Source organism: Oncorhynchus keta, unplaced genomic scaffold, assembly GCF_023373465.1.
Source record: "Oncorhynchus keta strain PuntledgeMale-10-30-2019 unplaced genomic scaffold, Oket_V2 Un_contig_5916_pilon_pilon, whole genome shotgun sequence".
Classification (NCBI taxonomy): Eukaryota; Metazoa; Chordata; class Actinopteri; order Salmoniformes; family Salmonidae; genus Oncorhynchus; species Oncorhynchus keta.
In genome coordinates this window covers 1,168,310-1,185,236 of record NW_026288583.1, presented here as the reverse complement: position 1 = coordinate 1,185,236, position 16,927 = coordinate 1,168,310, and the positions used below count along the sequence as shown (strand labels likewise).

The 16,927-nt window shown below is 43.6% G+C and overlaps 1 protein-coding gene across 2 annotated transcripts in view; it reads right to left on the bottom strand.

The window, feature by feature from the left end:
* The window catches only part of adck1 (aarF domain containing kinase 1), a 177,181-nt gene that overhangs the window by 30,973 nt on the left and 129,281 nt on the right, over positions 1–16,927 (bottom strand). For both annotated transcript variants that reach the window (XM_035743432.2, XM_052510633.1), the window contains 2 exons: positions 13,783–13,932; positions 9,990–10,187 (listed from right to left, as the gene is read on the bottom strand). In XM_035743432.2, the coding sequence (XP_035599325.1) occupies positions 9,990–10,187; positions 13,783–13,932 (348 nt within the window). The remainder of the gene's footprint in view (positions 1–9,989; positions 10,188–13,782; positions 13,933–16,927) is intronic.

Genomic DNA, 16,927 nt, shown 5'->3' with positions numbered 1-16,927 from the left:
GATGACTCCACCCTTTGGGAATCTCTAAAGGCTGTGATTCGAGGTTACATTTATTATACATCAGAGAGGATGAAACGCGCCAATACAAGGCTGAGAGAAATGAAAGAGAGATAGGGGAACAGAAGAACGTTTTTAAGACAAATTCCTCGAATGCGGTCCTTGAGAAGATCACCAAGTTGAAATATGAATACAATACCATCCTTTCGAAACGGTTGGGCTCTTAACAAAGTTACTTTGAACTGGGTGACAAACCACAAATTATTAGCAAGACAGCTAAGGCATGTACAGGCATCTAGAGCTATTCACAAAATAAAAGACAAGGGTAAAATAGTAACAGATCCGCAGGAAATTAATAAATGCTTTGCATGGTTTTACTCAGAGCTATACCAATCAAAATGCGATGCTACTGATCCACAAACTATGGAACACTTTCTCACTGAATGTGAACTTACTTCCTAAACTAGACAGGGAGGCAGCTGCTGCACTCAATAACTTTAGAGGAAATTAACACAGAGACAGCACAATTTCCAAACAGCAAGGCCCCTGGGCCTGATGGATATGTAATAGAATTCTATAAGAAGTACTGCGCCAGTCTAACTCCACTTATGTTGCGAATGTTTAAACATTCCAAAGAAAATGCCAAACTATCGCAAACACTGTATGAGGCTACAATAGCACTGATCTTGAAAAGATCCTGACCAGACAGGTTTTATCCCGGGCCGACATATATACTACAATTTGAGGCACCTTTTCAACGTAATGTATCATGATCATAAAGTTGAGGCAGTGGAAATAGCTCTTGACGCAGAGAAGGCATTTGATCAGATTGAGTGAAAGTTTTTGATATCTGTTCTGGTCATTTTGGTATGGGAAGTCATTCAGGCTGTTCAAGGGCTGCCGACAGGGGTGCCCTATTTCGCCTGCACTCTTCGCTATAGCCATGGAACCCCTTGCTACTCTCATTCGTGCATGTGCCAATATAGCTCCGGTTAAAATCAAAGACATGCAGCACAAAATGTCCCTATTTGCAGACTGTTCTTTTGTTTTTATCCAAGCTTAAAACTTCTATTCCCCCGCTTCTTGGATATAGGGGGCGCTCTTTTAATTTATGGATAAAAAAACGTTCCCGCTTTAAACAAGACATTTTGTCACAAAAAGATGCTCGACTATGCATATAATTGACAGCTTTGGAAAGAAAACACTGACGTTTCCAAAACTGCAAAGATATTGTCTGCGAGTGCCACAGAACTAATGCTACAGGCGAAACCAAGATGAAATTTCATACAGGAAGTGTCCCAGATTTTGAATGTGCCGTCTTCCAATGTCTCCTTATATGGCTGTGTATGGGTCACGAATGAGCTTAGACTTTGTCGTTTCCCCAAGGTGTCGACAGCATTGTGACGTATTTGTAGGCAAATCATTGAAAGATTGACCTTAAGAGACTACATCTACCAGGTGGCCGCTTGGTGTCCTCCGTGGCAATTATTGCGTAATCTCCAGCTGCGTGTATTTTTCGTTTGCTTCGAGGAGAAACACAGCTGCCACGAATGATTTATCAAATCAAATTTTATTTGTCACATACACATGGTTAGCAGATGTTAATGCGAGTGTAGCGAAATGCTTGTGCTTCTAGTTCCGACAATGCAGTAATAACCAACAAGTAATCTAACTAACAATTCCAAAACTACTGTCTTATAACAGTGTAAGGGGATAAAGAATATGTACATAAGGATATATGAATGAGTGATGGTACAGAGCAGCATAGGCAAGATACAGCAGATGGTGTCGAGTAGAGTATATACATATGAGATGGGTATGTAAACAAAGTGGCATAGTTAAAGTGGATAGTGATACATGTATTACATAAGGATGCAGTCGATGATATAGAGTACAGTATATACGTATGCATATGAGATGAATAATGTAGGGTAAGTAACATTATATAAGGTAGCATTGTTTAAAGTGGCTAGTGATATATTTACATCATTTCCCATCAATTCCCATTATTAAAGTGGCTGGAGTTGAGTCAGTGTGTTGGCAGCAGCCACTCAATGTTAGTGGTGGCTGTTTAACAGTCTGATGGCCTTGAGATAGAAGCTGTTTTTCAGTCTCTCGGTCCCCCCAGCTTTGAAGCACCTGTACTGACCTCGCCTTCTGGATGATAGCGGGGTGAACAGGCAGTGGCTCGGGTGGTTGTTGTCCTTGATGATCTTTATGGCCTTCCTGTAACATCGGGTGGTGTAGGTGTCCTGGAGGGCAGGTAGTTTGCCCCCGGTGATGCGTTGTGCAGACCTCACTACCCTCTGGAGAGCCTTACGGTTGAGGGCGGAGCAGTTGCCGTACCAGGCGGTGATACAGCCCGACAGGATGCTCTCGATTGTGCATCTGTAGAAGTTTGTGAGTGCTTTTGGTGACAAGCCAAATTTCTTCAGCCTCCTGAGGTTGAAGAGGCGCTGCTGCGCCTTCTTCACGATGCTGTCTGTGTGAGTGGACCAATTCAGTCTGTCTGTGATGTGTATGCCGATGAACTTAAAACTTGCTACCCTCTCCATTACTGTTCCATCGATGTGGATAGGGAGGTGTTCCCCCGGCTGTTTCCTGAAGTCCACAATCATCTCCTTAGTTTTGTTGACGTTGAATGTGAGGTTATTTTCCTGACACCACACTCCGAGGGCCCTCACCTCCTCCCTGTAGGCCGCCTCGTCGTTGTTGGTAATCAAGCCTACCACTGTTGTGTCGTCCGCAAACTTGATGATTGAGTTGGAGGCGTGCGTGGCCACGCAGTCGTGGGTGAACAGGGAGTACAGGAGAGGGCTCAGAACGCACCCTTGTGGGGCCCCCGTGTTGAGGATCAGCGGGGAGGAGATGTTGTTGCCTACCCTCACCACCTGGGGGCGGCCCGTCAGGAAGTCCAGTACCCAGTTGCACAGGGCGGGGTCGAGACCCAGGGTCTCGAGCTTGATGACGAGCTTGGAGGGTACTACGGTGTTGAGGCCCAGACGGCTGGGGATGCCGTCTGGGCCTGCAGCCTTGCGAGGGTTAACACGTTTAAATGTCTTACTCACCTCGGCAGCAGTGAAGGCCACTTATGACTCTAATCCAGTAATTTGTCATATGCTTAGGATCTGGAAACAGATGAGGTATTTTCTTAACATACCCACTGTTTACATAGACAGCCCAATTTGCCTGAATCATTCTTTCCCCCCTGCATTGAATGATATGGTGTTTTCACAGTGGAGGGAGAATGGGCTCACAGCAATTGGTAACTTATACATTGATGGTCAGTTAGCTTCATTTCAAATATTACAGGGTAAGTTTAACATGCCAACAACACATTTTTTCAGATACCTCCAAATCAGGAATTTCTTAAGGACACATTTCCCACAGTATGGCATTAAGCCAAATAATCCTACATAATTAGATAGCCTGATCCTTGTCAAACCCCATTCAAAAGGGTCGGTCTCTAGACTGTATGATGTGCTAGGCCCACATAGAGGTATCCACAGACACTATTAAAAGGGTTTGGGAACAAGAACTTGGTTCATAAAGCTCAGATGAGGACTGGGTAGAGGCTTTCAGAAATATAAACCATAGTTCAGGGAATGCCAGACACAACCCTGTACAGTTTAAGGTGATACACAGGTTACATTACTCAAATGTGAAACTGCATAAAATATTTCCGGACACCTTACCACTGTGTGAGAGGTGCAATCAGGAAGAGGGGACGTTGACCCACTTATTCTGGACATGTCCTAAGTTACATGTTCTATTACTTATCTAAAGCCTTCAATAGAGTTATAGCCCCAGATCCATTGATCGATCTGTTTGGTAGGTACATAGAGCCAGGGCCATAGGGAGAGATCAAACCGAGAGAGTCTGTCCTTATGACTGCTGGGCCTGTCCAGTCTCACAATCTCGTCACCCTGCTCTAGCCCATTTCTTCCTCTCTTTTTTCTCCCCCTTTCATTTATCCACCCTCAATCTCCACTCCTCTCCTACCTCTCCTATTATCGATCCTCCCTTTCTCTCTGCCCCTTTCTCTCTCTCCCTCCCTTCGTCTGATGAAAGCTCTCTCTCCATCAGTCTCTCCCTGCCTCTGTAATTATGCGCCCCACTCAGCCCTGGTAGAAAAGCCACAGCACTGAAACCAGGCTTATTACTGACACACACACACATTTTGTGGCTATAACAGAGCTCTTATCTGTTCTCTCTCAGATAGGAAGGCTCAATTGAAGTAGTGAATAACTACTATGTCCTAACGTTCATCAGATGGGATCTGATGTTAAATGCACAACTATACACTCCAGCTAGGTAAGCGGACCTCTTCCCTCATCCTTCCCTTCCTCTTCTTCTCTCCTCATCATTGCTCTCCTTGGGGCTGCAGGTAGCCTAGTGGTTAGAGCGTTGGGCCCCTGAACAAGGCAGTTAACCTACTGTTCCTAGGCTGTCATTGTAAATCAGAATTTGTTCTTAACTGACTTGCCAAGTTAATAAATAAAGGTGAAATATATATTTTTTAATTCTCTCCTCTCTCCAGAGTGTACAGTGCGCTACACCAGGGGTTCTCAAAGTAGGTCACAGGAAGGTACTGCAGGGTATCTGCAGCCAGATCAAAATATTATATATATGCAAAGCTGTCATCAAGTTCAAGGGTGGCTAAATATATTTTGATTTGTTTAACACTTTTTTGGTTACTACATGATTCCATGTGTTATTTCATAGTTTTGATGTCTACACTGTTATTCTAAAATGTAGAAAATAGTAAAAAATAGAAAGAAAAAAAAACTTGAATGAGTAGGTGTCCAAACTTTTGATTGGTACTGTAATATTACATTTCACATGTTTATGAGTATTACTAACATATTAACCACATGTTGGCCAAGGAATCTGTGGAATAAGTTTAGAGGGTGTAATTTGTTCAACCTCTCTTTCATATAGTCTGAGATCCCCAAGGATTGGAAAGCTGCCGCAGTCATCCCCCTCTTCAAAGGAGGAGACACCCTGGACCCAAACTGTTACAGACCTATATCCATCCTGCCCTGCCTATCTAAGGTCTTCGAAAGCCAAGTCAACAAACAGGTCACTGACCATCTCGAATCCCACCGTACCTTCTCCGCTGTGCAATCTGGTTTCCAAGCCGGTCACGGGTGCACCTCAGCCACACTCAAGGTACTAAACGATATCATAACCGCCATCGATAAAAGACAGTACTGTGCAGCCGTCTTCATCGACCTTGCCAAGGCTTTCGACTCTGTCAATCACCATATTCTTATCGGCAGACTCAGTAGCCTCGGTTTTTCTAATGACTGCCTTGCCTGGTTCACCAACTACTTTGCAGACAGAGTTCAGTGTGTCAAATCGGAGGGCATGCTGTCCGGTCCTCTGGCAGTCTTTATGGGGGTGCCACAGGGTTCAATTCTCGGGCTGACTCTTTTCTCTGTATATATCAATGATGTTGTTCTTGCTGCGGGCGATTCCCTGATCCACCTCTAAGCAGATGACACCATTCTGTATACTTCCGGCCCGTCTTTGGACACTGTGCTATCTAACCTCCAACTGCTCTTAAACGCTAGTAAAACCAAATGCATGCTTTTCAACCGTTCGCTGCCTGCACCCGCACGCCCGACTAGCATGACCACCCTGGATGGTTCCGACCTAGAATATGTGGACATCTATAAGTACCTAGGTGTCTGGCTAGACTGTAAACTCTCCTTCCAGACTCATATCAAACATCTCCAATCTAAAATCAAATCTAGAGTCGGTTGCACAAAGTTTCTATTCCGCAACAAAGCCGCCTTCACTCACGCCGCCAAATTTACCCTAGTAAAACTGACTATCCTACCGATCCTCGACTTCGGCAATGTCATCTACAAAATATCTTCCAATACTGCACTCAGCAAACTGGATGCAGTTTATCACAGTGCCATCCGTTTTGTTACTAAAGCACCTTATACCACCCACCACTGCGACCTGTATGCTCTAGTCGGCTGGCCCTCGCTAGATATTCGTCGCCAGACCCACTGGCTCCAGGTCATCTACAAGGCCATGCTAGGTAAAGCTCCGCCTTATCTCAGTTCACTGGTCACGATGGCAACACCCACCCGTAGCACGCGCTCCAGTAGGTGTATCTCATTGATCATCCCTAAAGCCAACACCTCATTTGGCCGCCTTTCGTTCCAGTTCTCTGCTGCCTGTAACTGGAACGAATTGCACAAATCGCTGAAGTTGGAGACTTTTATCTCCCTCACCAACTTCAAACATCTGCAATCTGAGCAGCTAACCGATCGCTGCAGCTGTACATAGTCTATCGGTAAATATCCCACCCAATTTTACCTACCTCATCCCCATTCTGTTTATATTTATTTACTTTTCTGCTCTTTTGCACACCAATTTCTCTACCTGTACATGACCATCTGATCATTTATCACTCCAGTCTTAATCTGCAAAATTGTAATTATTCGCCTACCTCCTCATGCCTTTTGCACACATTGTATATAGACTTTTTTTTTCCTACTGTGTTATTGACTTGTTAATTGTTTACTCCATGTGTAACTCTGTTGTCTGTTCACACTGCTATGCTTTATCTTGGCCAGGTCACAGTTGCAAATGAGAACTTCTTCTCAACTAGCCTACCTGGTTAAATAAAGGTGAAAAAATAAAGATAATAATAATACAATGTGATATTATTCATCTAGAATGTATGTTCTTAAACCTGGGCAACATGGATCTGGGAAGCTCACATGGATATTGGTATCCACAGTAACTTTTCTCCAACAGTCATCCATTTTACAACTCAATACTTCTTATGCACTGTAATGTAAGCTTTAAAACTGTAAAGTTCTCTGCCTCGTGGCAAAACATGTAGAATTGCAGGATATTAGCTTTAAAGCTGCAAGAAACCCGACAAGAAGTTGCCCCAATCCCTCCTGTTAATTAGGCAACTTTTGCACATTTGTTGATGTCTTGAGTGAGGGAAGTGCTGTAAATTAAGAGGACTCGATGTATTTTGAAAGATGAGTTGCTCCGGGTTATAATAAATACAGCTTTGATGTCATACAAGCCAAACTCCTGTGAGTCCAAACGTGTCACATTTCCATATCGTAAAACGCGTGTCAACGTTTAGGATCACCATGTTTGATGTGGAGTTACAAGATGACATGGCGTCATACCCCGGGTTGCTCTGTACAGAATGAGCCAACGGTTGTCTATTGCACGCATGACTCTTTTCTATGCACACCAACATTATGATCGGTTTCCCCGAACTGCCCAATGAAAGACTAACACTAAGATTGTATTTTATAAGTTCGCTCGTCATGTCAACCATCTTTAAAAAGATGCCAACATATACCAACTTTCCCCATGCCTCTGTCAACATACAAGGATTAGCAGATTAATTTGCTAATGTAAAAAGGCTTTTCAGTAAAATAATAGAACATTGTTGGCTAAATATTTTGCTGATACGGTATCGAAAAGCTAAACAAAGTTGATGCTAAAACCAACTGTGACCCAAAGCTAACAGACACCCTCTTAAATGTATTAATTTAAAGACAACAGGCACATTGATGGGCAGATTGATGTGAACAGCATGAATTCATCAGTATGGTAATGAGAGCACCAGACAGACAGGACAGAGAGACAGACAGGATAGAGAGATGTGAGAGATAGAGTGACCTCTAACTGTATTTGAAACAACACTCTAGTCAACTGCCACTCAAACTCCTCCGACCCACACAAATCATCACTGATCTTTAACACGGACAACACAGACAGTGGTAGTGTTCCGGACCCATTTAGAATGTAGACAACTTAACCAGAGGCGGTTTGGCCATCTGACAATTCTGGCAAATGCCAGACGGGCTGGACAATTGTTTTGTTGGGTGGGCTTGTCGCAATTTGCAAAATGTTATTTTTTTTACATAAATATAAAACATTGAAAAAGGTGACGTGGCCAGAGGCACATGGGCCTGTTAAGTAAAAAAAATAAAATGTTTTTGCACAATGTCTTTGTTATACTAATCTTTAATGAGCCTTTGGCTGATCAGAGGACAACGGCAGGCCCTCCCAACCAAGATGGGCCGGCCCGGTATTCTGAGCTCACACAAAAACGTGGCATTAGCAGACACCTGCTCCAATGCTGTCATCAGTTAGACAGCCAAGGTCATGGATCGTAAAAAACGGAAAGGCCTATAAAGGTAGAGCACATTCTACATTGTCACCTCACTCAAAACGTCCTATTTTTTGGGCGGCTAAAACCATGATTTAGTCTAACAGTAAAGTGCATTATCCTCATGATTCCTGTAATGAAAGTGTCTGCCCTGCCCTGCCCTGTGCCCTTGCTGGGGCCTGCTGCTGTGATGAGCGAGCCACTCTCTCTCCAGCCACTCTTCCCCCCCCCCATCCAATCGAGAGAAGAATTGTCTGATCGTATAACATTTCAAAATGCAATTGAGGGAAAAACAAAGCTTTGGAAACGTCGCACCTTCATTCCTGTCGAAGTATACGTTTTCTCAACACTCAATATTCAGCTCAAGAGCAACTATTTTACAACCAACATATTTCATATAGCTTTGAGATATGTAGGTCTATAGGTCTCATGGGTAGTAGCTTACAACTCCAACTTTTTTTTTAGGTCTTTACATTTACTGTTGGATGAATACATGGACACCAGAAGTGAGTATTATAGTCAGAGTTAGCGATCTAGTTAATGTGCTTTGAGTTTTCACTTCCTCAGCTGTTGAACCCCAAATTAATTAGCCTATGATACTAGTTAGTGCACATAAAGATGTACGCGTATTTTCAAAATAAAAAAGCTGGAGTCCTATTTTGACAGTAAAATATAGCAACTATATCGTCTAATTGACAACCCAAAACTCATGACAATCACTGGATTAGGTTGCACATCAACATATCTTGAATTGTGTATTCCTGCTTGGACGTGTTAGATAAAACAACTTAATTCTTGAATACCTCAGTAGTGTGTTTATTATACTTATGAATTACTTAATAAGATTACTATTTGGTGTCGCCATATGTAAAAGTAAGTGGCACCAGTGACAACAGGGGAACATGTTAGTCTGTAGCCCTGTAATAGTAATTAACACAAGATGTTGATTCAAGGGAAATATCTGAGTTGAGTTGGCGGCACAAGCAGTAATGTGGGCTTGTTTTGAAACTGTAAAAAGTAATGCCGTTTTCAGACAGTAGGCCCTGTAATGTGCATACTGAAAAACCACCATCAAATGGTCTCTTCCTCCCCTCTCCCCATCTCCCTCCTTTCTCTCCCACTCCCACTCCATAACTCCATCTCTCCCTCCCTTTCACAGGGCCTATTATCGTGTGGCTCCAAAGCAATGTCCTTATCGCCTCTTTCTTATGCTAATGAGCCGGCGGCTCCCTTTCTGCCCGTGTCAGAGCTGTATGTTGCCAACCTGACTTTATAATTACACTTAATTACACCAGAGCAGACTACTGACAAACATCCCCTTGTAGTCTGACTGGAAGAGGGGATGGAGGGTGTGTGTGAGAGAGCAAGCGAGCGAGTCAAAACAGAACACAATGTGGTGTCATAAATGTGCTCTCCTTGGAGGTTGCGATTGTACATGCTGGGTATCTGCCGGCCTAAGAGCTTCTAATTTGTTGTGTTCTGATAAACAGTATTATAGCAAATAGCTTTGCTATCAGAATTATTATGCATGTACTATTCTGGCAGTACATACTAGTGTGTTACCCGTCCCTGTGTTGCATAACACAGTCCCCATCACTCCACAGATGGCACTCTACCACCCATAGACACACTCCTACTTGGTCCCGGTCCCACACATATGCATGCATGAACGCACACAGAAACACATACACAAAAAAATGCGTATGCGTTTACCTCTGTGTGACGAGTGTGTATGCCAGCATGTGCGTGTGTACAGAGCTTCGGACTGTGTGTGTCTACACCGCCTCGTGTGTGTCTGTGTGTGAGCGCGAGTGAGAATGGGTACCTCAGAGTGTGTGACGGGGGTGTTGCCGATGCCAGCATTGACAGAGGTCCAGGAGCGTGCAGTGAGGACACAGGCGAAGAGGGGATAGAGGTCCCCCGCACCCAGGCGTCGGCTGTACCTCTCGATCCCATTCAGGTCCCCCTTAATCAGGGACTGCCACAGACGACAATAGCTTAGCCGGAAGTCTGGCAGCAGGATCTGGAGGGAAAAGAAAGTACAGGGGCTTAAAAATGCACCAGTAGTCCAGTTCTCACTGAGTCTAGCTAAAACAGTGAGACTTAAAATTCAACTCTAAAAACAGTACCTGTGAAATGAAAAGTATTCATGACTGGGTGTGTGTGTCTGTGTGCGCGCGAGCGAGCAAGAGAGTGAAAGATAATGCATCAGAATAATTGTGTCTTAAGGTGGCTATTACTCTATTCGTGAGTATATATATATATATATATATATATATATGATAATGTGTGAGTATGTGTGTGTATGTGCATGTGTGTACAAATGCACGACAAGAGCGTCCTGATGCATTAACCAAGCTCTCCTCCTCGCTGTATTTACAGAGTAAAAAGCTCAGCCAATCCCCATCAAAGTAACACTTGCTCATTAGCATACCAATGAAGCACAGCAGCACTTTGAGACTACCACATGATTAACACACAAAACACACACACACACACACCATTAACATGAAGGCAGCGTGTAACATGGAAAAATTGCCCCCAATAGAAATAACACACAAGCGGAGAATTAACATTCTGTCCAAAGCCAGGCTCAGATCTCAACTCATTACTGCTAAATTGGTTCCATTATGGTCAAAGGAAGGAAGAGAGGAGGAGAGTGGGTTCTCTTTCTATTTCACTCTCACGCTCTCTTTCTTGTTCATCCTTTCATAAGCCAGCATCAGAGGAGCATATTCATCACAAATGATCTTCATGATTGCACTTACAACCACTACATCTACCATCCTGGGCTGACAGAGGCCCAGGGATTTGTATGCATGGCGCACCTGTGTGTGTGTGTGTGTGTGTGTGTGTGTGTGTGTGTGTGTGTGTGTGTGTGTGACTGTCAAACATGCTGCTGGATTTGTCTGATGGTGAAGCACATCTTTCCAGTTTATTGAAAAGCTTTCAGTCTGCTCTAGCGTGAATGTATGTCAGTGCCGGTTGGTGCCGTTTAAGATGAGGGAGGATGTTTTTTTTTTTTTTGTGTGCACGGCCTTATTTCTATTACAACATATAGGATGACTGTCATTCATATTCCATTCATCCAGCTCAATGTCGAAAGGTTTAGGCTACTTACTACATGATACTCAAATTTTCCCCATAACCATCATGAAGTTGCTACAACCTAGCGTACGAATAAAAATGTACAACATAGATGCACAAATGTGCGTAATCAAGGTGCGAGACAGTGACACATTCAATGCCGCCTTGCACACTCTTGCCAGCACCTAGTGTGTAATCTTTAGAACAACAGTTGCAAACGAGAGTTTCTATTGGACAAATTCAGGTACATTCATCCCCGTTTGCTTCCATTTCAGAAACGTTTTTCAACAGAATCAACGGAATGAATACATCCCTATCCCAAAAACACAATTAACTCATGGCAGCCACATAAAAATGATCACTATGTTCATTACATAATTCCTTCTCGCATCTAAGCGCTCTCATCCTCTCACCTTTTCCCTTCGTACTACATTGCACAAGATAACAGCTGTCTGACCAGGTCGAAAAAACCTTGCATAAACGCTAACTGCTACACACAGCCTACATCATTGTTACCATATTAGCTAACGTTATTGTCAGCATAGCTACTGGGGCCCTGGTGGCAATAAATTAATCAAACCAAAAGCTTACCTAGACTTGGAAGACTTCCAATGTTAGCCAACGTGCAATCATTGGAAAATAAAACCGAGGACCTATGATCAAGATTATCCTACCAATGGGACATTACAGACTGGAATATGCTCCGGGATTTTATTTATTTCACCTTTATTTAACCAGGTAGGCCAGTTGAGAACAAGTTCTCATTCACAACTGTGACCTTGCCAAAATAAAGCAAAGCAGTGCGACAAAACACAGTATTACACATGGCATAAACAAATGTACAGTCAATAACACAATAGAACAATCTGTATACAGTATGTGCAAATGAAGCAAGGAGGTAAGGCATTGAGGAGAATACCACCTCAGTCATCGGCTTCATCAATAAGTGTATTGACGACTTCGTCCCCAGTGACCGTACGTACATATCCCAACCAGAAGCCATGGATTACAGGCAAATTCCGAAATCGAGCTAAAGGCTAGAGCTGCCGCTTTCAAGGAGTGGGACACTAATCCGGAAGCTGAAAAGAAATCCCGCTATGCCCTCAGACGAACCATCAAACATGCAAAGCGTCAATACAGGATTAAGATTAAATCCTACTACACTGGCTCTGACGCTCATCGGCTGTGGCAGGGCTTGAAAACTATTACGGACTAGAAAGGGAAACCCAGATGCGAGCTGCCAACCGACGCACGCCTAACAGATGAGCTTAATGCCTTTTATGCTCGCTTCAAGGCAAGCAACACTGAAGCATGCATGAGAGCACCAGCTGTTCTGGACGACTGTGTGATGACGCTCTTGGTAACTGATGTGAGCAAGACCTTTAAAATAGGTCAACATTCCCAAAGCAGACGGATAACCAGCACGTGTACTCAACAAAACCTTTAGACAGGTCAATATTTACAAAACCACGGGGCCAGATGGATTACCAGGACGTGTACTCAAAGCATGCGTGGATCAACTGGCAAGTGTCTTCACTGACATTTTCAACCTCTCCCTGACGGAGTTTGTAATACCAACATGTTGCAAGCAGACCACCATAGTCCCGGTGCCCAAGGAAGCTAAGGTAACCTGCACTGTTGGTTAAGGGCTTGTAAGTATGCATTTCACGGTAAGGTCTACACATGTTGTATTTGGCACATGTGACATAGTCTGATTTGTTAGCCATAGCCAGCTAGCTAACATAATATCCCTGTTTAAGTAGGCTAAACTAGCTAGCTCCATTTGCTTTCCTCCATTTTTGAAGAGTTTCATTTGTTCACAACTGTAACTACTCACCACATTTTATGCACTGCAATGCTAGATAGTTGTAGCTTATGCTCTCAGTGCTGGATTAATTCTCTGATCCTTTGATTGGGTGGACAACATGTCAGTTCATCCTGCAAGAGCTCTGACTGGTTGGAGGACATCCTCCAGAAGTTGTCATAATTACTGTGCAAGTCTATGGAAGGGGGTGAGATCAATGAGCCTCCTAGGTTTTACATTGACTTCAATGTACCCAGAGGAGAATGGAAAATATCTGTCCTCTGGTCACCATGGTGATCACCATGGTGATATCCCAGAGAGTATTGTTGAGACTACTGTACACCTTCATTGTAAAACAGTGTGTTTTGATGAATGATTTGGTGACGTGAAAATAAATTAGTATAGTTTTATCTAAGGATAACTTTTGTTTCACTACTTCACTTTTATGAAATTCACTGAGGATGGTCCTCCCCTTCCTCCTCTGAGGAGCCTCCACTGGTCAGTGTGTGTGAGCACGTTCATGACTGCGCTACTCTCCACTTGCGTGTGTATGTCTATACTGATGACCCAGGGTGTCGGGTAAAAATGAAGTGTAATGTGTGATTAATGCTGTTTTTCCAGGTTCCTCCATCGGCCTGGCTAGAACCTCAAATGCCTCATCTGATAGAGGGCCTGATCCTGTTACAAAATATACACCCGAACACACGCACTCACCCCCCCATCTTACCTGATACAGGCCGTGGTCCAGTAAGACAATCTCAGTCTTCCTGGTGTTGGGACACCTCCTCACCAACACGTTGCCCGGGTGGGGGTCACAGTGGACGAAGCCATGCACAAATATCATCTCACTGTACATCTTCCCCAAGTTCTGAGAAATCTGGAGAGAGGGAGGGAGAGATAAGTGTGGTGCAAGAGATGGTGTGCTTGTGTGTGTGCTTCCATTCTACAATACAGTATAGCTAACCTAAAATCATCAGCATGATCTAAAACACACAGACTATCTGTATATGTATGCTGGGCTGGTATAAATTGGGCATTTCACTTTATTTGTACTCAGCATCTTAACAGTTCTATAGTATACAAGGAGAGAACAGAATATACAAAGCCAGACAGGTTTATAAATCCTACACAATCATTCCATTCGTTTTCGGTTCAGTTGTGATATGGATCTACACACAGCAATGCAATCTTGAAAAAGCAGGGAGGACACAGCAGACTGCAGCAATGTCACTTTTACAATGAAGCTGCACAGTTTGTCCTACAACCAAATACATAGCCAAATATGCACCCACACACAGGTGTCAGTTTGAGACAATCAGTCCAGGGGGCCGCGTGTGTGTGCGCGTGTTTGATGCGGAGATGAATCACAGCATGTTGAGTCACTGCGTCGTGATGTGTGTGTGACAGTCTCACAGAGGAGAAGCAGGGCACAGTGTGTGTCAATCGAAAATCACCAGACAAAACATTCAACAAGAAAAGAAACAATCACTTCCATTTGACTCAGTGTGTCAAAAGCTTTATTATTGTTAGAGAAGGCGGATGAGAATATGTTTGTGTGTGTATGTTAAACATAAAAAAGTACACAATTTCAAAAGCCTTCAACCACTTTACCCAGCCATAGGAACCCCATGAAGTGGTCCTCGTCTTTGGGCTGGGCTAAGTCGACTAATGTCAGAACCCCCACAAGGCCTCACGCAGCCTGGGCATTTCCTGACCAGTTTTCGTTTGTTTGTATTGTGAATAATGACACATCTTCAGGATGCAGCTCATACGGAGTGCATTATACCATCACCCTCACGCAGACATCTGTGTTCTCTCTCTCCCTATCCTAGCCACTGTGCTTCTACATCTGCATTGCTTGCTCTTCAACGTTTCAGGCTGGGTATCTGTATAGCACTTTGTAACAACTGCTGTTGTAAAATGGGCTTTAGAAAATAAATGGGCTTGATTGATTTGATGGGAACAACGGCAGACATTGGCATTTGACACCTGCAACCCTCCTGTTGCCAGCTCACTTCGACAGATTTCTCCCATCAGACCTGGGATCCTAACTGCTAGGCTATCTGCTGCACCTACCAGAATTTTGACTTCAATACCAAGTTAAATATCACGATACTTTGTGTTGTTTTTCTATTACAAAAGTGTGATTTGAGAGTGAAAACCTGACAAAAAAAAACACCATCTGAAATTAAGCCCACAACAATGCTTATACACTGAGTGTATGGAACATCTGCTCGTTCCATGACAGAGACTGATCAGATGAATCCAGGTGAAAGCTATGATCCCTTATTGATGTCACTTGTTAAATCCACTTCAAGTCAGTGTAGATGAAGGAGGAGACAGGTTAGAGAAGGATTTTTAAGCCTTGAAACAATTGAGATATGGATTTTGTATGTGCGCCATTCAGAGGGTGAATGGACAAGACAAAAGATTTAGTGCCTTTGAACTGGCCATGGTGGTAGGTGCCAGGCACACAGGTTTGTGTCAAGAACTGAAAAGCTGCTGGGTTTTTCATACTCAATAGTTTCACCGTGTGTATCAAGAATTGTTCACCACCCAAAGGACATCCAGTCTACTTGACAACTGTGGGAAGCATTGGAGTCAACATTGGCCAGCGTCCATGTGGAACACTTTTGACACCTTGTCGAGTCCATGCCCAATTCCTGGTACTCCCTCTACATATGGTGGCAGACGGCAGGGAGAGGTGAGGGGACTGGTTATTGAGGGGACTGGTTATTGAGGGGAGTGCTTATTGAGGGGAGTGGTTATTGAGGGGAGTGGTTATTGAGGGGAGATAACTTGCAGCACGCTGGCTCCACCCCCGAGCCTTATATGGACTTCCTGCCCCAACAAGGCAAGCCTGTGGATCATTAAGCCAGGGAACAGTGGAGGATAAGAGGAAGCGGCCTGCAAAAAGGGTCAGAGAATGGAGAGAAACTTGATTTATGAAGAGTGGTAGAAGAGAGAACAATATCTGTGAGATTATCCTTTGTGACCTGGATTGTCAGATTGGCTGTTTTAGGATTACCCCTGGAGAACGGAACGGACAACGAGAACGGCTTGTGGACTGAAGTAATTGGTGTACAAAAATCCCTAATAAACTTCTCATTTGCATCATATTTGTGCTACTAGTGCATGTTTTGTTATTGAACTTGGTGACATGGAAACCCCACACCCTTAAGCCTGCTACAATACGTTATTGTTATTCACTGTGTATTTATTCCTTGTGTCACTTTCTTTAACTCTGCATGGTTGAAAAAGGAGTAGGCATTTCGCTGTCAGTCGACACCTGTTTACAAAGCATGTGACAAATAACATTTGATACCCCTTTCAAGGTCTGGCAAAAATCTAAACGAATGCCCACTGGTTTTTGGGAACGCCTTTCCATTAGTGGATTTCCAAAATGTGTGACACATTTGATAGAAGAACTGAACAAATTGTAATAACGGACCGTTTGTCATGTTATCGTATCAAAAAAGCACCAACGTTTTGGTACACATGCCCCTACTCATTAAAGAAAGAGGGGGAGGGAGAGAGGAGAGGCAGCAGCATCTACAAATATTTGTAATTGATTAAAGGGCATGTCCATGGAGCACAAAATGAGTTTACAGAGCAGTGCCAAGAGTCCCCTCTGTTCACCTTACTTGCCCTCTCTCCCTCTCTGTAAAACACTTATTTTCCCATCATGCCAGAGTGGGAGAGAGAGAATATGAGGTGTCTGAGCTGACAAGTATCATGTCATTGGGCAGAATACGAAAGAGAGATAAGGGCATCCCTGTCAGCACAGTGTTATCCCTGCTCCTCTCAGCTTCAGGGACTGTGTGTGTTTGTGGACTTAAGGTTAGGGAAAGGGGGAATACCTAGTCAGCTGT